Source organism: Mustela nivalis, assembly GCF_964662115.1.
Source record: "Mustela nivalis genome assembly, chromosome: 2".
Classification (NCBI taxonomy): Eukaryota; Metazoa; Chordata; class Mammalia; order Carnivora; family Mustelidae; genus Mustela; species Mustela nivalis.
In genome coordinates this window covers 1814052-1835539 of record NC_139021.1, presented here as the reverse complement: position 1 = coordinate 1835539, position 21488 = coordinate 1814052, and the positions used below count along the sequence as shown (strand labels likewise).

At 61.8% G+C, this 21488-nt stretch overlaps 1 protein-coding gene across 1 annotated transcript in view; it reads right to left on the bottom strand.

Moving 5' to 3' along the window:
• Positions 1-21488, bottom strand: part of TSNARE1 (t-SNARE domain containing 1) — an 86354-nt gene that overhangs the window by 52755 nt on the left and 12111 nt on the right. The window contains exon 3 of the mRNA XM_082720614.1: positions 5740-5853. Coding sequence (XP_082576740.1) covers positions 5740-5853 — 114 coding nt within the window. The remainder of the gene's footprint in view (positions 1-5739; positions 5854-21488) is intronic.

The following is a 21488-nucleotide window of genomic DNA, read 5'->3' as shown; positions in this document are numbered from 1 at the left end:
AGCGACAAAAAACATACAAAACCGGGGGGTGAGGACGTCGGGGTTTTGGCGACGACGTGAAATCAGCACGGCACCGTCCCGTTCATAAAACCCGGTTCCAGGGCACAGTGAGTGAAAGTACAAACCAACACTCGTCCTTCCTGGAGCTCGACTGCAGGGCTGAGGGGCAGGGCCAGCACCGGGCGGCCTCCTCCCCACACGCACCCCCAAACAGCCCGCACAGGGTCGGACCCCAAGGACATTCTCATTGATTCAGAAACACGTCCTAGACCCGTTCTGCCAGAATTCCTCAACCATAAGACACACCTCATGAAAACATCTCACCACCTCTGGGAGACGAGCCTCTCGGCCCGTGGCCCCGGGGCCATCTCTGTGACCTTGTCTGCTCTGGAGCTCTCTGAAGGGCAGTTTCTGCAGAGTGAGCTCTAGGAGGTCACGGCTGGGCTGTCCGAGCACACCCACAGCTGCCCTGGAGCCCAAGGGACATGGCCTGTCCCGGCCAGCCCCAGCACCCAGCTCCCGAGGCAGCTGCTTCTCGGAAAAGACCCTGCACTCGCATCTCCCAAGAGAATGGAGAGCAAAGAACACCCGTGCAGCTCATGCATGACAGGGACAGAAGGACTGCCCCAAGGGATCCCCCCTGCACCCCAAGTGGGGTGGGAGAGGCCTCAAAACGCCACTTCGGCCATCCTCTGCCTGCAGACAGCAGGGACTCAAAGTGCACAGGCTGTCCACGGGGCTCCCGGCCTACCTGGGGGAGAAGGAAGGGCAGGGCGGCCAGTCACCTTATTGGGGAGGGAGGTCCCCACACAGCCAACCGCAGAAAAGTGGGTTTCTGACTCCGAAGACAAGAACTCTTCTAGACATCCAGGGAGGCAGGCACAGACCTGGACAGTCACAGTCCGGGAGAGAGAGGCCATGGCCGAGGCCCTATGTCCAGATGTCTCCGTGGGTCTGAGGGTCTGACCATGAGCTTTCAGGACAGGAACCATCTCCCAACAGGGCAAATCAGAGCAAATCACTTGCCCAAATCACTGTCACTTGCCTCTTCCCGAAGGGCTTGGTGGGGAGCCTGTGGGATGGGTCCTCCTCACAGACAGCCGCCGCCAGGCTCTCCTGCAGGCCCGGGAACGTGCCTAGACCAGTGTGAGAAGAGGCACAGCTGTCTGGGCACCTGGTGACCAGGGTCACCATCTGCTTCGGAGCCCCCAGAGCCCCTCCTGTGGGGAGCAGAGAGAAAGGGGACCAGCTGGCAGTGGCCACATCACTGCCCACATCACCATGTGATGACGTCCCCGTGCTGGCATCCGGTCACGGAAGCCCAGGCCCCGCCCACCTCCTCCTGGTTACCCCATGTGGTCCAGACACCTGTGAAGGGGCCCAGCCGGGCCCCCCTCCAGAATCCCATGACCCTTAAACTTTGGGGTGGGGGGCTAAGTCAACACTCCTGATTATTAGAATAGACACAGTTACGGGGGAAGGTCCAACAGACAGTTAGAAACGATAAAGACCGTTTGCAGAGGTGGACACTGACCGCGGGGCGGGGTCTCGCACAGGCAGAAGACCGCAGACGCAGCTTCCCCTCCCTCCGTTCCGCGCACCTGTCTCCGTGTCCCGACGTGTGCAGAAGCACCCAGCGACCTTCTGCAGCTCCAGCTGACGCCCACGTCACAGCCACCTCCCTCAGCACAGTGGTGACCGCAAGCCCGCGTTCTCGGCCCACGCCACCTTGATGACATCCTAGTGGCGCAGGAGGAAGCAGGGCCCGGGAAGGGGTGGCGAAGGGGTCCGGGAGCAGCCGACCCCTGCGCCCTCTCCTCCAGAGCAAACCGGCTCCGCGGGCACATGGCCACCTTCAAGTCCGTCTGTCTGGGCAGCGGGTAGGCTCAGTCGGCTTTCCTATCTCTTCACAGGGCTGGCCCATTTGGAGGAATATTTTTAAGGTTTCCTTTGATTTATGTGAGTTCTTTATGTGTTAGTAATCTACCAGTTGGCTTTTTGCCGGTTTTTGCCGTGATCCTACCGCAAGGGATCACCCCAAGCTCCACGTAATCACCTGCAGGCTCGCGTGTACCCCGCGGTGCTTGGCACACGGCAGGTCCCGAGTGATGGCAGCGGCAGACGGGGGTCTCCGCCTGGCCCCAGCGTCCTGCCTGGAGCACCAGCCCAACCATGAGAGCCTTCCCGCGTCCCCACGCAGAGGAGAGGGGGGGGTGCCAACAACAGCCGGGCCTTGACAACGGTCAACAAATCAGGACCACGTAGGTCCTTTCCTGACGAAAATGCAATTAAGTAGACCTCGTTTTTAAGAAACAACTAGGAAAAAAAAAAAAAAAACGGTTGGAAACAATGAACTATGGTTCTAAATAAATCCGAGGGGGGAAAAAACAGTAAAATAAATAAATAAAAAACAAACAATTCCTGAGTCAGAGAACAGATCATAATGCAAATAAGAAAACACAACTGAACCTTAATTTAAAAGCACTGCACACCCCTGAAGGTCTGACAGCTACCAGTGACCACCCGCACACTCACAACCTCAAGAGTTTTTACTACAAAAGAACAAAAACTGAAGATGAGTGACGTAAGATAAACATCCAACTTAGGAGTCAGAAAAATAAAACAGCTTCAACTCAAAGACAGAAGGAAGACGATACAAGTGCGAGCGGAGAGCGACCCACAGTAGAAGATCCCGGAGTCAGTTCTTGGAGAGACTGTAACGGCCAAGCCTCAGTCAACACTGATTATAAGAAAAAGGAAATAGGGAAAGTACAAATTTCCCTTTGAGAAATAAAACGGAGGGTGTGATGCGGATACCGGGACCGTTAACAAAACAGCGGCACCACAACGGCGGGCCGTGTGCAGCCCTCGGCCTTCGCGACCGCCCGTGCTCTGGCAGGAGCCGCGAGGAGGGGCAGGCAGAGCCCGGCCGGGCCCGCGGCCACACCGCAGCGCTGCCCCATCGACACCAGCGGCTACTGTCCACAGTCAAGTTCTCTAAATCTGCGCATTTTAGTGAAGCAGACGTGTCTCAGAAAACGCAGTTTAGCAAAACTGACCCAAGAAGAAATGGACAGCCGGACGGTGCGGACGACGGGAGAAGTGCTGGTCCAACAGCGCGCCGCGAGGGAAGCGCGGTTTTATGAGCCTGGACGGTTTCAGAGCAAAACCCCAGAAACACTTCAGGACCGTGCAGTCGCATTCTTCCAGACACCACGCGGGACAGGAGCACGTCGCCCAGCGCCACAGAGGCTCGGGGAAGCTCGGAAAGGCGGAGAGAACGGGCACGTTGGGGGAAGAAAGAAATGCTGCCACTTCCACACGACCCCATCCAAACACAACACCTGAGAGTCCCCAAATTCTTACAGTCGACAGGAGCGCAGCAAAACGGCACAACATGAAGCCAGCAGACAAAAACCAATGACACTCCCCAAGAAAACCGTGGTTCCTTCCAGAAATTAACTTCTACAGAAAGAGAAACAAACGTCAAAACACTGGAGGCAAATCTCGAGCGTCAGAAAGACTTGAAGGGCCGGTCAGTCGACTGCTGCACGCGGGTCTTCCACGGCCCTGCCATGCACCACGGAGCCACCAAGCCCTCAGAGATGCCCAGGTGCGTGGGATGCTCTGGTTATGTGCACACGGAGCCCCCCCCCCCAGAGGCACGGGCACGGGTCGACGGGAGGTGTGCTGCATCTGGGACTTGCCATGGAATGACACGATGGCTGCCTGAGGTCACAGCGGCCGGACCGGCCACAGCGGACTCTGGATGAGGTAGAGGGGGCAGCACTGGGGACCGCTGCCTCCTCACGTCTGCTTCCCCGTGTTGGAAACTGTCCATATTTAGGAAGTTTGAAAACAAGGCATTTAAAAATCAAAATCTCTGGACTAAGCTTTTTTTAAAAAACCAATCGTCGCACACATGTGCCAGCCACGAAGATTTGGAACGTGTAATGCTCGAGCGGTACCTCTTCTAATAGCAAGAAATGTGGCGGGGTTTTTTGTTAAACTCAATAAAGGATATATAAAGTCTTTATAATGAAAGTTATAAACCTTGACTGAAAACCGTGACAGAAGATTCGAGAAAGAGACACATGTGCTCGTGGACTGGGAGCCCGCGAACAGGACGGACGCTGGTCCCCGCCACGTTCACGCCGCGGACGCACGGCGGCCGCAGCCCAAACTCCACGCCTGACACGGGATGCTGAAATGCGTGTTCTGAGCAAACACCCGAGCCCTGTCCGAGGGAAGACAAGTAGAGCCGCCTGCTGTGAAAATCATCAGAAACGCTGACTCGGAAAATTAAGGCGGGATTTTGCACAGGAAAAACGGACCGGGAGAACCCACACGGAAACGCCCGTCAATGCAGAGCTCCGACCCTGCGGCTCTGTAGGAAGGGGACGGCACTTTGAATAAACAGTCCCAGGACCACGTGTGGATGAGAGAGAGACATGGGGTCCTGGTTCCGCCTCCCCACACACCACCCCGCAAAGATCAAAGCCCGGGGACAGTGAGGACAGGCCCACAGACGGACACAGTCCCATCAGCGTCTGAGGAGAGTACACGAGACACCAGGGTCCTCCCCTGTAGGATGCATCACACCGGACAGGGTCGCAGACCAGTCAGAAGAGATGGACTCACTCAAGCGAGCCCCAAAGGAGAACTCCGCGCCCCAGGAACGCACACTCCCCAGCAGGTGCCACACCGAGAAGCCAACTGAAGAGACGCAGGGCGAGCAGACAAGGGTTGTTCTTCCAGAGCATGTAAGGAAACCTGGCGAGTCAGTAAGATGATGGCAAACGGGAGTCCGCTGGAGGACCAAGGGGTCCACGCCAGTGGTCGCCACAGAAATGTAGATGAAAGCCCGAGGAGACCACGCCGGCCCTCGGACTGCACACACTCACCCTCCAACACCGGCCCCCACTCCACGGGTGAGCCCGGGACGCCAAGGGCATCCCAGGCAGTGCCAACAGCCCCCCCCCCACTGCCACGGGCCACCCACGCTCAGTGGCCCTCACACGTGGACCAGAACGGGTGCCACGCAGCCACGGAGAAGGAAAACAGAAGGGAACAGCGACTCACAGCATCAGGCACTCGGGAGCCGAACTAGCAAACAGCCGATAAGACAAATCCTGGGGTTCCATAAACAAAGTTCTGAGATGCACAAAGCCAGCAAGGTGTGGTGTGGGGACAGAGCCGGGTCAGCTAAACCCAAGAAAACAGCAAGGAAGCCCCCAACACGGCCCTCGGGGCAAGGGCATCTGGGGAGAGGGCAGGCAACTTAGTGCTATTCTGTCCTGTGCCAGAAGCATGGTGCCTCCCCGGTCCCACAAGCCTCGGTTTCCTCCTCTGGATTTGCAAAATTAAGGCCTGCACCCCACGGTCATTAGGGAGACCAGGCCAAGCCGTCCATCCGCTCTGCCAGCGGCCAAACCCCTGGGCACCTCTAGAGCAGCTCAGTACCCCCATGGAGGGCTGGCTTGGTGCCAGGAGGACCTCAGACACCAAGTCTGCCCCCCTCGGCAGGGCAGCCGTACCCAGAAAAGCCTCCCATGCTGCTGACCCAGCCCAACACGCATAACCCCACCCCAGCCAAGGCTGGGGTCGCTCACCCCTAGCCACAGGCAATGTGAGTGCGAAAGAACCCACCTACCCCTGCTGCCGTCCCGCCAACAGAGACCCGCCCACTGCCACCTGCCCCCCCCACCCGCCGCCAGCACTGCGAGCCGCTGTCATTACCTAGGGGTTGATAGCCTTGTCTGGAGGGTCCCCCGAAAGGGCTCCCCGGGCCACCACTGCCAGCGACGGATCGGTAGGACATCTTCTCACCGAGAGCAGGGCCTTCCCGCAGAGCTGGAGGAGACAAACCCGGGTCGGGACGGAGGACAGCAGTTAGTGCTCAGGTTCAGGGAGCACTCGGGCCCCTGCCCGCCCACCCACCAGCCCGCGCCACCTCCTCCTCACCCCAGGCGGCCCCAGGCCCACATCTCAGCTCAGCTGGGCTCCTCCCGGGCCCAGGCAGTGGCCCCACTGAGCCCCTTCAAGGTGCCTCCTTGTCCCACAGTCCCGTGTGGGGACAGCACTGGGAATAACCTCTCGAAGACTGTGGTGGTCCCAAGCAGAGCCCCAGGGCCCCGTGCTCTCCCCTGCAGATGCCCACCCCCACCGAGCTGAGAACCCAGGGCTTGAGCACCTGCCCCCCACCGCTCCAGCTCAGTGCTTCTGAGCCACACAAGACAGCAGACGGCCAGGGACAGGCTGCCGGGGCTGAAATCACCTTGACACAGTCCCTACGGAGCTGCGACAAGACAATGACATCCCCGGCCTCAAGGTCCTCATCCACAAAGCCAGGGTACTGAGAGGACCTGCCCCCAGGCCGGCCGTACAGAGCGGGTGACACACACTGATGGTGGGCACAGAAACCACCGCCTGTCCCGGCGCCTGAGCACGACCCCAGCCGTCCCTGCCGGAGACGGCTCGCATCCCACACACGGGATCGCCTCCGCCAGCGAACTGTGGCTCCAGGATGGCGGAGAAGGGACGTCTCCAGCCTGACAAGGACCCCTGGGGCCCTCCAGGGTCACTGGTTTTCTGGGTGTCTGCACGGAGGCCACTAAAAGCACAGGGACTCGCCCAGTGTCTGCCTGACAGGCCACACGTTCCCGACGCCACGCGGCTCACACAGCGCTCCCAGCGGGCTGGGCAGGGCTCTCCGCACCTGCAAGCCGCGGTTCCACTCAGCCGGACCCCGGTGAGCTCGGGGGCGGCGGGAAGCAGGCCCAAGTCCCCGGGGTCGGTGGGAGCCTGCACCTCCACGGCTAGGACTCACCCAGAACCCCAGAGAGCTATGGCTTACATGGGTAACATCTGCCAACATTTACTACATGAGAAATTAAAAAGAAGTTTTTAAGATATATTACTCTGCTTCAAAGTGACAAGAAACCCATTACACATTAAATTGACGTCTTTACGGAACAGAGCCGCATTCTCCCGGACAAAACCATTCGGTGTGAAGAGCCAGAGCGTCTGATTCTTGGCGACTCTCTCAGCGGCTTGACAGACGCGCTGGTTCTCATACCTGCTTCCGGTCAGCTGTGACGCGACACTGGCCCGAGCGTAGGACAGAATCTGGCCGCACAGAGGGGAGTTGTCTGCAGGGGCTGCTGCGGACCCGACAGGGACTCGGGGACCCGCAGGGATGCCCAGAGTCTGCACACTCTGGGGACCCCTCGGGAAAGCACGTGGTGTTCCTTCCACGGGTCCCAGGCCCCCGCCTGCCGGGCCGCACAGGGAACACATCAGATGAGGAGACGGAGCCCAGGACTCGGGGACGCAACGTGGAGAAAGCGTCCGGGAGTAAAGGGGTAGCCTGCAGCGGGCACCAGGAGCCCCGGGCACAGGCCCTCACGTCCCCACACGCCTTACACAGGCTCACACCCCGTCCGCACGGAGACGGAAAGGAGGCCCCGCTGCTGCCTCACACGCAGACGAGGACACTGGGGCACGAGGGATAGGGCACCCAAGGCCATGCGGCTGGCGGCCGGCAGAGAAGGGCTTGGGATCCGGCAGGGCGACCCCGGTGCCCGTGATCTCAGGGCACGGCCCCTCGCCCCCATCCCCGGAGACAGGAGGCGCTGCCCAACACCCAGCAGGCTGCTGTCGGCGCCCAGAAAACACACAGCCAGGCTCTGAGCAAGGGCGTGGTGGGCGCGGAAGTGCGGAGCTCAGTGGGAGGGGCTGGGACTGCGTGGGGGACGCCACCCGCCGAGGGAGCGGAAAGACCAACCGGCCAGGACCAACTGGGCCGCCACGTCCGGGGGACAGCAACCGTGGGGACACAAACACGCCCAGGGAAGGGGACGCACGACCCAGAGCTCATGGCCGCGGAGTGGAGCGCTGGGAGGGGCCTGCCCTGCAGGGCACACGGCCCACAAAGACAGCACCAAAACCTCGGCGGCCCCAAGCGGCACAGAAGACGCTTCCAGACAGGGATCGGCCCTTCCCTGTCCTTCCGGGGGAGGACGCAGGCCGTGCCCCGCCCGGCACAGGTGATCCAGGAAACAGCTGGGGCCGCCTGCAGCAGGAGCAAGGGGAGAGCCCGGGGCAGACGCTGTGCCCGAGCTGGGGGAGGGACCGGCTGGCGCGGTGGCTGAAGGTTCCAGAGAGACTCCCTCGGGGAGAGAGGAAGACGGTGGCGACCAGGCTCCAGGGAATCGCAGTGAGCGGGAAGGGAGGACGATCCAGGTTCACCACGCGGTCCGGCCCCCAGCGGTGCTGTCGTTAGGGAAGGCCTCCTCCACCTGCCACGGACGGTGCAGCCCAGAGGGGGTCCGGGGGAGCGAGGGGCAGCGGACGAACGTGCGTGTGCTCAGGTGTGCGTGCGCAAGTGCTCCAGCATGTGGGGACATGTGGGCTCAGGAGCTGTGTGTGTGCGGGTCTGCACGTGCGTGTGTGTGTGGAAGCGTGAGTGCGAGTGCGTGCATGTGCGTAAACGCGTGTGTGCGAGCACGTGCGTGTGTGTGCGGGTCTGCACGTGCACGTGTGTGTGAGAGAGCGTGTGTGCAAGCGCGTGCGTGAACACACACGTGAGTCCTCACCCTGCACTCCGACAGGCCAGGTGGGCAACAGCAGTGACGGACGGAGCCCGGGACTGAGGGCAGCACCTGCCATCCACAGGTCTGCGGGCTCAGACGCAGCTAACTCGGGAAGGAGAAAGGAACGACTCCTTTGTGTCAAACGACCGTGAAGGGTTCGTTTTTCCTCCAAACTTCAGACGTGATTCATCTTGACACACCAAAGCTTCATTCTAAAACTCCAGTGAGACTATCATCCAGAAAGAGGAGTCTGGAAACAGCAGCAGGCTGTGGGGGGGTCCGCCTTGACCACTTGCCCAGACGGGGACCCAGCACCCTCCTCTGATGTCGGCCGGGCGGCCCCAGAGAGGCCGTGTTGTCCTGGAGGGGCGACGAGGAGCCCAGGCAGGCACCTGGGAGGCCGGGGCACAACTCGGCAGGTACACCCTGTGTCCACCGTGTCCAGTGTGAACGCGGTGGCCTGGTCCTGGCCTTGAGGACGTGAACGTTAGTTGGGAGTCAACCAGAGTATCCCATGATGAGGGCTCCAACAGGAGGGCGCAGGGGCCGGGGGACCTGGGGGCAAGAACCCGCACAGGGCGGGTCTGGTAGCCCCCGAGGAAGCAGCTCAAGCCACATCCGCGCGGAAGCAGGAAGGAGCTGGCCACCCGGCTTTGAAGGGAGATGCACGGCACAGCCCAAGGACGGGAGGGCGGCACACACACCGCAGGACCAGCACCGACCGCAGGAAGTGACAGAGGCCGGGTGCACAGCGCTAGGGGCTCTCGCAGCCCAAGAGGTCTCCATGCGCCCAGCACAGGAGGGCGGGCAGAAGAGAGGGACAGAGGGGCCGAGGACGGCTGCCCTCAGCGGCGTCCGGGCACGGGAAGGGCAATGAGTGGCTGGTCTATGGAGGCAGGAGGGACAGAAGACTTCCAGCCGCCACCCGTCTGACCTGCGATCCATTTTGCTGTGCCCAGAGCCCATGTCCACGCTGTGTGGGAGATAGAGGTGGCCCACGGCCCGAGCCACGGAGAGGCACCCCAACTTGGGGAACAGAAACACGAAATGCCAGCACCCAGCCCCTGCCTGCCGCCTGCCCGGCCCAGCCGGCCCCTTGGCGCCCCGAGCCCCTGGGGGGCCCGGCACCGGCAGAGAGCGAGGGGCCACAGGCTCGCCCCAAGGCTCCCCAGGTGCCCCATGCCTGGGCTGTGCCAGCCGCTTCCTCCACGCCGCTCCCGCCCACCCAGCCACAGCCAGTTCACGGCCCGGCTCCCCTGCGAGCGAGGGCGGGCTGCGGGCAGAGCCAGATGAGAAGGGAGGGGGCAGCTGGACAAAGGAAGTTGGAGCCACTGGTGGCCCGGCTGGGCGGAAGCGGCATGAGGGCCCGGCCGGAGGGCGGGACAGATGCCGCCGGGCTGCAGTGCCCAGGAATAGCCCTGGACCGCCCCAGAGGGGTAGGCCGGAGGCCACAGGAACAAGGTCAGCTCCCAAGGAGGCCTCCCACTGGGCAGCTTCCTTGAGCCAGGCCGGCCAGCCTCCTCCGGCCCTGTGCCCCCGGGGCTGGCGCCACGCTCTTCCCCGGCCACCTCCCCGCGCCCCCTGCCAGCAGCAGCCTGGAGGGGGCCAACAGTCCTGGCACGGCCCAAATCCTGCTCTTTGGGCAGCAGAGGAAGCGAAGGTGCCAGGGAACGCCCCAGCAACGCGGCCCTGCCCCCAGAACAAAGCCCCTTGGCCCAGGAGGAAGTCAGACGGACAGCAGGACGTCACTGGACCCCGGTCAGGAGGAAGCACCCGGATACAGCTCTAGGCTGAGCTCCAGTGACCTGGACTCCGGGGCCAGCGCTGAGACAGGGCCGCTTCTGCCCCAGACAGGCTCCCAAGCAGGACACGCCCCTGCCTGCAGCTTTCCTCCATCGGCCTGGGGCGCTCGGAGGCAGTGAATTCCGGAGACTACGGATGAACCTCCTGGCAGCAGACACAGAACAGTACTTTCTAGACCGGGGTGCCCTAGAATCGACCCTGCTTCCCGCAAGCTGAAGGGGACCCCAAAGATGGAAAGCAGGTCCTTCCCGGGGGGGTCCGTTTCTCATCTGTAACATGGGCGCTGCCCGGCCCTCAGAGGACCAGAGTGAGGAATGAATCAGTTCATCTCGGCCTTGGTCCAGTGGACCTGACCTGCACCGTGAAGGAGACACAGCAAAATCACCATCACACAGTGCCCTCAGGGACCTCCTGCTCCAGCTGGGCACAGACAAGGAGGGGTGACACGCCATCATGTGGACCTTCACCCCAAGCACCCGGCCACACAGACCTTGCCCTGCCAGCAGCCCTGGCGACCTGGCCCTCCGGCCTGTGCTCTGGCCTGGGCTGCTGTCCTTCACCCGAGTCCTCCCTCCTCTCTGCCCGGCACCAACCCCAGGGCTCCCCCTGCTCCCCCTGCCCTGCCTTTCCTCCCCACCCTTGCACAACCACACCCCTGGTTATCCCTGCTTTCAGGCAAGACCTCGCCAGCTCCCTCCCACCATCCCGGCCCGCCCTAGACACACGGTGAGCCCCCTCGGGCCACACCGCCAGGCCACAGCCCCGACCACAGGCTTGTTCTGCTGCTCTGCAGCTCAGTGCCCTTTCTGTCTCACCCACCCAACCAGAGCGAGCAGAGCCGGCTCGGAGCAGAGTCAGGACGCAGCCCACACCCGGAGAAGCGCCGACACAGAGAGCGGCCAACAGACGCCCGCGCTCCTCGGCGCCTCCCGTGTGCGGAGTGTCAGCAGGGGGAGACACACGCGGTGCTCCAGAAGGAAAGCTGGCCGCCCCCACTCCCGGAGCCCCTGCTGGGAACCACCGTCTGCTCACCTGGGGGCCCGCGGAGAGGAAACCTGCAGCTCGCACCGCCCGGCACGGCTCCCCCCGGGCCCAGCCGCCAACCCCGGGAGGCCCAGGGCTGCGTTGCTTAGAGACCACAGCGCTGCCCCACGGAGGGCACGGTGAGCCCACGGGGATGCCCAGCCCCGCCCGCGCAGCTCCGGGCGGCCCAGCGGCCCAGGCTGCCTGATGATGGGAGGGCCGCGCGGACGCCATGAGTCAGCCTTGCGAAAGCCGCCGGGGGACTGCCGCCATCGGGACCCACACCTCCCTCCAAGGGCTGCGGCCCACGGACAGGCCCACGGACACGCGTCAGCCACGTGGGGTGCTCGAAAGCCAAACCAGCCTGAGAGCCCGGATGAAGGCCTCGACGTCACCAGACCTGGGGCCAAGGCTGGTCACACCGGACAGCAAGACAGGACCGACACATGGAAGACATCTGGGCTGCGTGTGTGGTTGCGGGGCCGCGAAGAAGGCCGGACGGCGATCACGGGCTCGCGGAGGGGTGGAATCCCCCGGGCTGGGGACGCCCAGATCTAATCAAACATTTTTAATATAAGAAAACCAAACTCAGAGAGAGAAAGTGACTTCTTCCAAATCACAGGCACAGGCAGGATCTCAGAGCGGCCACTGCCCATCAACCCCGGTCGCCGCAGCAGCTCCCGCCCACCCCTCCCAGCCCTCTCTCGGCAGCAGGCTCTGGGCTCAGGTCCACCTCACGGGGGTCTTCCTGCCGGACCGCGAGCCTTGCCTCACCCCTCCCTCACCCCAGCATCACCTCTGCCCCAACGGGAGCTTGGAGGCGCACGTGAACTCCGTGCTCAGCAGCCTGCGCGTGTGTGACATTCGTGACCTGCCAGCTTGGCCCCTGCACGGCCGCTCACAAGCTCTGCCCCGTGGACACGAACACGACCCTGAGACGAGAGTGTCGCATCCGTGTTACCTTCCCGACGGCATCCCCGTGCTGTGCCTGTGTGAGAGGCCACCGAGCCCGGGACCCGGGAGCATCGCGGCTGCAGCTCCCGGTCAAGCCGTGCAGAAGGAAACACGTGCGTGTGCACACGGACGCGCGGAAGGACGAGCCACTGCGGGGAAGGGGGCTGTGGCACGCGCAGCGTGCCCGCTAATCTGGGGACTCTTGTTTAATCTAAAATTACTGTGTCCAAAAATATTAAGTTAAAAATAAAATTAAAACTCACTGCAGACTTTTTTAAACTCTAGAAGTAAGTCTGTCCGGAAGGTACAGGATCTGAACACAGAAGACTGAGCGTGTCTTGAACAAAAGGCAAGCAAAGGCACCCGTGTCCGCGGACGGGCGCTCGGGACGTGGGGATGAAGGTCCCGCGTCAGCACGGGCACAGTTTAAATGCTTCCTAAAACTAAGAAGTCCCTCCCATTTTAAGCACAAGCCACTAAACAACTCTTAGGGGAAAAAAGAAAAAAAATACTAAAATTAAGAGAATTCTAAAAAAAAAAAAATAAAAACCCCAAAAGTGAAAACCCTGCGTAAGAATGGTGACCAGGTATCCTGAAAGCAGCGATCAGAGGAAATTCGTAACGCTACGTGTCTCGTGACAAAAGGTGAAAGCAAACACATTTCTCAGCTGGAAGCTGTAGGAAAAGGCACGCGGCACCGTCTTCTGAGAGCAGCTCGCTCAACACCTGCCCCACAGGGGCTCTGAGCGCGGAGGGCAGCGCCTGGGAACGGCGTCTGCTTGGGTGGCCGTCACCCATGCGCCCTCGGCTGGGAGCAGCCGTGGCCCTGCCGTCTGTCATCACAGCCCGGGAGCCCGAAGCAGCTCGCACGCCAGGAGGCCATGCCGAGGGGGCTGTGCGGGAACACGGCCATTCCCAAGACCCGCCGCATCCCCCACATGCCCCTTCCCACGAGCTCAGTCCGGTTTTCCGTCACTCACAGCCCAAGATTCTTTAATGAATATACCTATGCTTTAAAAAAGTTCAAGAGAAACAACACACTAATCCAAGGGCAACCAAAGAAAAGAAACAACACAAATAAACGTAAGCATTAACATGGCAGAAGACAGAAAGCAGCAGCCCTAACTTACAAAGCAAAATCCAGTTTCCTAAAACACACTCACGAAGACGACGGCCCGGGAGCGAGCGCACTCAAGCAGAGAGAGTGGAAACACGCGTGTGCGACCTGGAACGTTCCAAGGGAAGAGTCGCCCAGAGCCAGAGCTCAGGTTAAGGCAGCCTAAGGCCCCACTTGCAAATCCCTGTGCAAATCAGTTGTCAAACCCCGAGGAAAGGGGTTCCGTCTTAGGAAAGCGCAGTCTGCCGAAAGCGACCACGGGAGGGAGGCAGCCTAAACAGACGAACCCGGAGAGAAGAAACAGAAACAGTTACCGCGAAGCCACCCGCAGCGACACCAGGGCCAGACGGCGGTGCGGGGGTCCCGCCACGTCCCCAGCACTCCGACGAGCATTCCGGGTTGCCGGTGGTGAGGGAGGCATCCTGACGCTTTGTAACGAAGCGTGTGTAGCACCGGTCCCCAAGCCCAAGAAGCGCCGTCCAAACACAAATGGCAAACAGCTTCGGCATGGACGCAAGAGCACCAAACAGAACCCTAAAAGACAAAACTCAGAACCCCGCTCCGTATTGTCCCAGGAACGTGAGGCATGTCTGCTGTCCAGAAGTCCACCAGCCCAACAGACCACACAACTAACGGACCAAAGGCAAAGACTTACAGGCCCCCCACAGGCGCCAACCACATTTCTGATGCAAGCGCTGAAGAACTTTCTAGAAATGATGAAATCAATACCAGTTAGATAAAAGGTCCAGAAGGTGGCCTGGGCACCTCCACACCCAGCACCGCCCAACTCTGCTCTGGAGGCAGCGGCCAGGGCCACTGGACAGCAGGGGTCATCGCAAGACGACAGAGGGCTGGAAGCAACGGTCTCTCGTGGCCACTGGCTCAACGGCACACTCGCCAAATGCACACGGGACGCCGTGAGTCCGAGCTGTGGGCAGAGCAGCCGGCGAGGGGCTCACAGAGAGCAGCAGCCTCTGCACACACCGACGCCCGGCAGGAGGCCAGGCGGGCAGAGAAACCCCATTCGCAGCGGCAACGACGAAGCCCGCACACGTGGGAACCGACTTCCACGCACGTGGAGGCAGACTGGAAGCACCGGTCACGGGAAACCTTAGAACGCCCCACGACGACAAAGAGCCAGCCCCAGCTCTCGGACCTCATGAAGACGTGCCTCCTCCACCCCGAGAACACCACCAGCGAGCATCCTTCCAGAGCGGCGCAGGCTGGCGGGGAGGCCCCGCGGGAAACCACAGGACTGGCGAGAGCCAGGCGAGGGCAAACAGACCCGCAGAAGGAACCCCTCTCCCCAGACCCGCGACGTCCCCGGGAAGGGAGCGCTGGCCCCGGCGGCGACACGCGCGGGTCTGGGGCACATCCTGTGGACCGAGGGGGTCTGACACCGAAACGACGCATGTGCGATTCCACTTTCCAGGCACGTCCCGAAGAAGCAGATCCGCGCGAACAGAGAGCAGACAGGAGGCTGCCAGAGGCTAGGGGCAGAGGGGTCTGGGGACGGACCACTCGGGGTGTGCCGTTTCTTTTAGGCTGGCGGGAATGTTCTGGAACTGGAGAGTGACGGTGGACACACAACTCTGTGCACAGACCGAAAACCACAGAACGCTCATTCCAGACCGAACTTCCAGGCATGCGAAATCTCTCCCCACAACCACCGGAAATCTTCTACAGCTGAAACTCTGTGCACGAAAACATACACCAGTGGAATGAGGACGTCTGAAGACAGAGCGGCCAGGTAAGGAATGGGGCGTCTCCAACCAAAGCAGAACTGTCTGATAAGCAGCGCTGGGACATCTGGTTGCCGTGGGGGACGACAGAGCGGTCCAGGCCCACCCCAGTAAAAAGAACACGTTCCTAACGGCCCGTGGCTATCTGGGTGCAAGATCAAAGGGTCTGCGGAAATGAAACGGTCAGCTCCTCTAGCCGCGTGCGGAGAGTTTCCCAAGCAGGACACAACATCCAAAGGTCGAGGGCAGCTGCGGGGACACAACCCAGCCCCGCTGGCTGGGGCTCCGAAGATGGACGACCTGGGCTGACCCGCTGCTGAGGGAGCCCAGCAGGCACTGTGGCCCCAGCAGGCAGACAGACAGGGAGGGAGGGAGGAGTCACGCAGGCAGGAGAGGGCAACCAGCAGGATCAAACGGCCTTGCAGTCTGCAGCGGCGAATGGGCAGCTCAGCGCAGCAAAGCAGGGCGTTAGCTCCAAATCCATGGACAGGGACACGTTAGAAGACCACAGCCCGGCCGCCGGGAACCCGGCTTCCAAGCACAGCCCTTCAGAAGTGGGAAACCCCTGACCCCCAGGTCCCTCAGTGAAAACAGTTTGCAGCGGGAAAGAGGCACGAGTGGGCACGGAGAGGCCAGACCACAAGGGGACCCCCCTGGGGCCTCGCGCCCTGCCCTCAGGGGGGCCTGGGAAGGTGTCCTCCCCCACCAGACTGCTGCGGCCCACACATCCACGCCAGACAGAACCTGCGGGACAGACACCAGGCAGGTGCCCCAACACCGGGAGCTCGGGGTCCCCTTGGCCCAGGGAGGCAGCAGCCTGAGTGGAGAACAGGGCCCGGACTTGCCTGCACAGGCTCCGCGCGAGCTCCCCCGAGGGCGGCCCCATCAGCAGACCACACGCCCAGAGCCACCCAACACCAGGCCCTGTTCCAGGTGCTGTAACACACCACTTGGGGCTCCTGGGCACCCACAGAGGTCTCTGGATCCAGGGGCCCCAGGAAGACACGGGCAAGTCTCGCAGCTGTGCCCTGGAGGGACCTGGCCTAGCCTGTGCCCGCAGGGCAGGGGGCAGGGGAGGGCCACCACAGTGCACGTATGGGTGGCAGTAGGCCTGCCCCCGCCCCCGGGCCGCTAAGTGCCTGCGAGAAAGAGGAAGGTGGGCTGGCGGAGGAGGAGACGGGCACCCGGCAGGCCCTGGGGTGGGCAGCAGCTGGCTCTGCCCCTCAGGATGTGCCTGGTAGCTGCCGGCCGCAGGGCCAGCCCACTGGGCAGTCCTGGCCATGCCTCCTGGCCAAGCCCACTGCCCAGTCTGTGATAGTGTACTTGGCAGCCGCGCAAAGCCGTGGTCCTTAAAGGAACAAGTCAAGTCATTCCCGCTAAAAACAGCACCGCGCCTGCCCGTCCACATCCCGGGAGGAGCAGCAGGGCCTTAAAAGCAAGTGCCTGCTCCCCACCCACACACGGGGTCCCCACGCAGGAGACGCAGCTCGGTCCCCCTCAGGCCCGGCTGCAGACAGCAACTGGAGCACGGCGTGGACAGAGGAAGGGAGGAGGGACACCCAGCGCGACGCTTGGGACCTGCTCCCTCTACCGGATGGGGGGGCAGGAAATGGCAGGTGCCACCAGGTCTGAGTCCCCAGTCCCCAGTCTGCCCACAAGGAAGGCCTGCTCTGTGCAGGGAGCCCTGAGAACCCTGCGGGTGGCCCAGGCGAATGGCAGGGTGAGGGGAGAAGCCAAGGACCAAGGGCTGCCAGATTCAGGACCCCCGGGGCCACAGCCTTGGGGCAACGAGCTTCCGATCCAAAGGAAGACTTAGGAACCCACCCCCGACACCCATGGCAGAAAGCCCACCTCCCCCCGGGAAGCAGCAGCTTCCGGCCGCCCCCGTCGGGACCTGGGCTGGGCAGGGACACAGCCGAGGACAGGGGTCAAGGACAAGTGGGCTTCAAGGAGCTCACCCAGGTGGCCACCGCACGGGGCCTCGCCCAAGTCACAGCCCTCAGCAAGGACCTGGCGCACGAGGCGGGTGGAAGCCTCACCTGAGCTCACACAGGCTCTAAGGAAGGAGCCCTCCCACCCAGAGCCCATCCCCACCCCTTCCAGGAGCCGGTGCTCGGACAGACCTACCAGCGGGTTCCCCAGCTCGCAGCCTCGACCAGAACGGTCCAGGTGGACGGGAGGCTGAGATTGAAAAACAAGTCAGAAGTAAGACAGCAACGCAACGTCACATACACACAGAGAAAGCACATTTGGCAGCACATCAGACAAACAAACAAAAAGCTTTAGTAAATTAAAACGCAACACGGACAGAACCAGGAGACAACCAGCACGTAGAAACCGGCGCCACAAACAGGACAAAGGCTGCTCCCGTTCGCATGCGACGCACTCGTACAACATGAATTTTAAACACATTCGAGGTGCCGTGAACACGCGAGGACGGCGCAGTCGCTGCGAGGAAGACACGGGCACGGCCCGCCTGCGGGAGGAGCCATGTAAGAGCAGCCCGGGGCGCCCGGGTGCAGCGGGAAGGCCGGGACAGCGCGCTGGGATGCTGGCGGCAGGACGCAGCCCGCACCCCGCCTGCACGCCCGCCGGTCGGACGGGAGCTGCTCGGAAACATGCAAAATAAACAACACAACCCAGAAACAGCCAAGACACCCAACGGCGAAGAGCCACATGTGTACGGGCCCCCTAAGGCCAAGGACGACATCGTGACCCTCAACAGCCTTGACGGTACACGTTCAGCCACCGGGGAGACAGGCCAGCTGGAGAGAGAACCGAGCCGGACGTGCTCCCTTCAGTCACCCCGAGGTGTGGGCGGAGTGCGGGCTGCTTGCGGGAGCCCCTGCCGGGGACACCTGCTGCATGGTTCTGTGGAAAGACACCCCCGCTCCCGGTCGTCACTCCCACGCACAGAACAGCCCAGACTCAGCCCAAAAGAAAGGACAACCCCCTGCCCGTCCGTCCCCCCAAGGGACACAGGGCCTGCCGAGACGCGACACACAGGGACGCCGGGTCACGCACAGGAAGCCAGCCCACGAGGAGGTCACGTTGGACAACACCACACACCCGAGAGTCTAGAACACACGACACGCACGTCTGCTGCTGGGGTCACAAGGGGGCACAGGGGCCAGAAGGGGCGGGGAGACCTTCCGGGGAGCCCGTGCTCAATCTGGCTGGCAGCGGCCACTTCACGGGTGAACACGGCAGCCGAAAGGCTCCAAACTGAACCCTGCCTGCGCGTGCCGGGGCCTCAGCTCCAGCACCCCAAACCCCATCGCTGTGCCGATGACTGACTGGGAGGGGCAGCTCCACCTGCTGAGTGTCATCCCGGGAGACACCCCGAGACGGGCCGCCGGTGCCGCCGGCAGAGATGGGCCCCTGCACGGCGGACTCCGTTTGCACGAAATGTCCAAGGCCCAGAACACCTTCTCCCTTAGGAAAGGAGGATACGGGGCGCTGGGGCACTCAGCCCCACGCAGGCGAGCGTAGGAGACACGGGCCTGAGCGCTCCTCCCGCAGACACCATCACTCACAGCACCAACACATCGACGTGGCAGGAATCCGGGTGTGGCTTCACCCCCATGTCTGCTGCGCTGGGAGCAGCACCAACAGCAGGGTGACCCTACCAAGGCTGCCACACATCCGACCACCAGGAAGCCTCCCCTGGCCCTGCCACCTGCCGTCACCCCAGCCACAGGAACCTGCCCTCCAGGAGTCAGTCGTCACCGGGCCACCACCCAGACCACAAACACCCGCTCCTCCCTCGCAGCAGGGGTGCGGTGGCGCTCAGGGCGGGGAGGCTGGGCGCAGCTGGAGTGACACCAGCAGGTTAGCAGCTTGGGAGAGAGGACCCTCACCACAGGACAGGGGCAAGAGCAGCAGCAGGGTCTCAGGGAAGGTGCGGGGGGGGGGACCAAAGCAGAGCTAAATCACAGAGAGGCGCCACCTGGCAGGGGCGGCAGGGTGGCCGGGGGCAGGCCATAGCACAGCCCAGGGCCCCAAAGCCTACTGCTCCCCACAGCACCGGGAAACGCAGAGCCACCGCAGAGGGGTCACCTGGTGAGAGAGCTCTCCCTCAGCCCCGCCCACAGCGGTACCCCTGACTGCACACCCCGCCTGCCAGTGATGAGTACCAGGACAGCCCTGGCCCCTGGGGTCATCAGGGAGGAGACATCCCTGTGGGGGGACAGGCTGCCGGGGATGGAGGCCCCGTGAGGGTGAGGGGCTCCTGTGGGATGCCCTGGAGCTGTCCGCGGTGCTGAACGCACCAGTCCCAGTCCTCTCCCCCAGCCTGGGCCCGGCCCTGCAGGGCAGGAGGGGGCAGGGGCGTGGAGGAGCCCTCACCAACCCCAGGCCCAGAGCAGGCACGGGACCACACTGCCCTGCTGCCCTTTCTCACAGTCCCACGTCACAGAATACGTGCTTTTTCTACTTCCTTCTAGAAATCACATTAAGATGATGAGAAGAATGACCCCCCAAAGTAATCAAACAAGAAATTTAAAAGCTCAGACTTTGTATTCAGAGGAAGTAGGAAACATGTACAGTCTGCAGGCCCCACGACACAGGCACAGGCTCCCGAGAGCAGGTGAAGCCAGCGGGGTCCTCGCAGAAGGAGGCACCAGCGTGCCGAGAGCAGCAGCCGGTCTCAGAGAGCACCTGCAAAATACGTTCCCTGTGTGCTCCAGACTGACCCTGCGTCACCGAGGACAGAGCTGCACAAGCAGGGCTGGTGTCAGAAGGCTCGAGAGGTCAGTCAGGCTGCAGGAAAGAAGCCGCTGACAGAAAGCTGCCCAGACAGGCTCTCCCTCGGGATGGGCTCTCCCGCAGGACAGACTCTCGGGAGGACGGGCTCTCTGGGGGATGGGAATGCCTGCAGGATGGGCTGTCCATGGGACAGGAGGATGGGCTCTCTGGGGACGGCCTCTCAGGAGGACGGGCTCCCTGCGGGACAGGCTCTCAGGAGGACTGGGGCCGGGCTCCCCCGCAGGACAGGCTCTCCCACGGACAACCGTCTGTGCCCACAAGCTGCTCACGGCTAGCTCCCCACACCCTGCGTCTCTGAGAAGGGGGCAGGGAGGACCCTTACAAAGAGCTGATCCAGGGAAAAAAATTTCATTCCAAAATGAACAATAAATTCTCAATTGCCAAAATAATACTGAAAAATAGCAAAATTGGAGATATCACATTCCTGATTTTAGAACTTACAGTAAAGCTATAGCCATTGAGATACTGTGGTGTTGGCATAAAGACGGACACACGGACCGTGGGGCGGACAGAGAGCCCAGAGACAGCCCGTCACGTATGTGGCCGAATGATTCCAAGTAGGGCCCCAGGACCATGCAGCAGGGAAAGGAGAACGTCTCCAACAAGTGGTGCTGGGACCCCAGACACCCACGTGCAGAGAAACGAAGGTGACGCTTACCTAACAGCACACACAAAATCAACGCAAAAAGAGGTCGAGGACCTAACTGTAGGAGCTAGAACTATGAACCCCCAGACACAGGCACAGAGCAACAGCTTCGCGGCACTGGGTGTGACTGTGGTTGCTCGGGTCTGGCACCAAAAACAAAAGGAGAGGGACGCTCACCGCCCAACAGAAGCAGGGCAGGAGGGTGTACCCGGAAACGCACATGTAGCAAGTGTCCCCACACAGGAAGTCATCCAAGCAGAGCTACGAGACCTCGCTCAGAGAGGGAACCCTGAGCGGGCAGAACTCAGAGAACAAAGAAAAAGAGAAGGAGCATTGAGGACAGAAATGGAGCAATGCCACCCGGAGGAAGAGCAGGTCTGCGGCTCCCGCACAGCGACACCCTGAGTCAGGATGATGAGGGAGCAGGAGGCTGGCTGAGGACAGAGCAGAAGCTGGCGCCTCGCACCCCCTCTCCACCCGCTCCCCTCCGTAATCTGTGTGGCCTTCCTCAGGCGCCCCTGACTGCCATAAAACGATAAATAGTTGACTTGCAGGGATCACAATCCTGCAGGACAGGAATCTCCCTTGCTCTGCAGATGTCCTGGAGATCTACAAACAGGGAGGTTCCCTTATCAATAGCACAGATTTCTGGAGGCAAATAACTCTCAGTTCCTGAAGCCCTAATGTCTCCCTCCCACCATAAACGAAACTGGAGGAGGCTGAGGTAGAAGGGAATGTAAGTGACAGCAGGATCATAACACCCACCAAGGATCTCCCAACTATCTTGATGTTAATGGCTGACCTAAAGACGACATTGATCAAGCCACAAGGGCAAGCCCCCC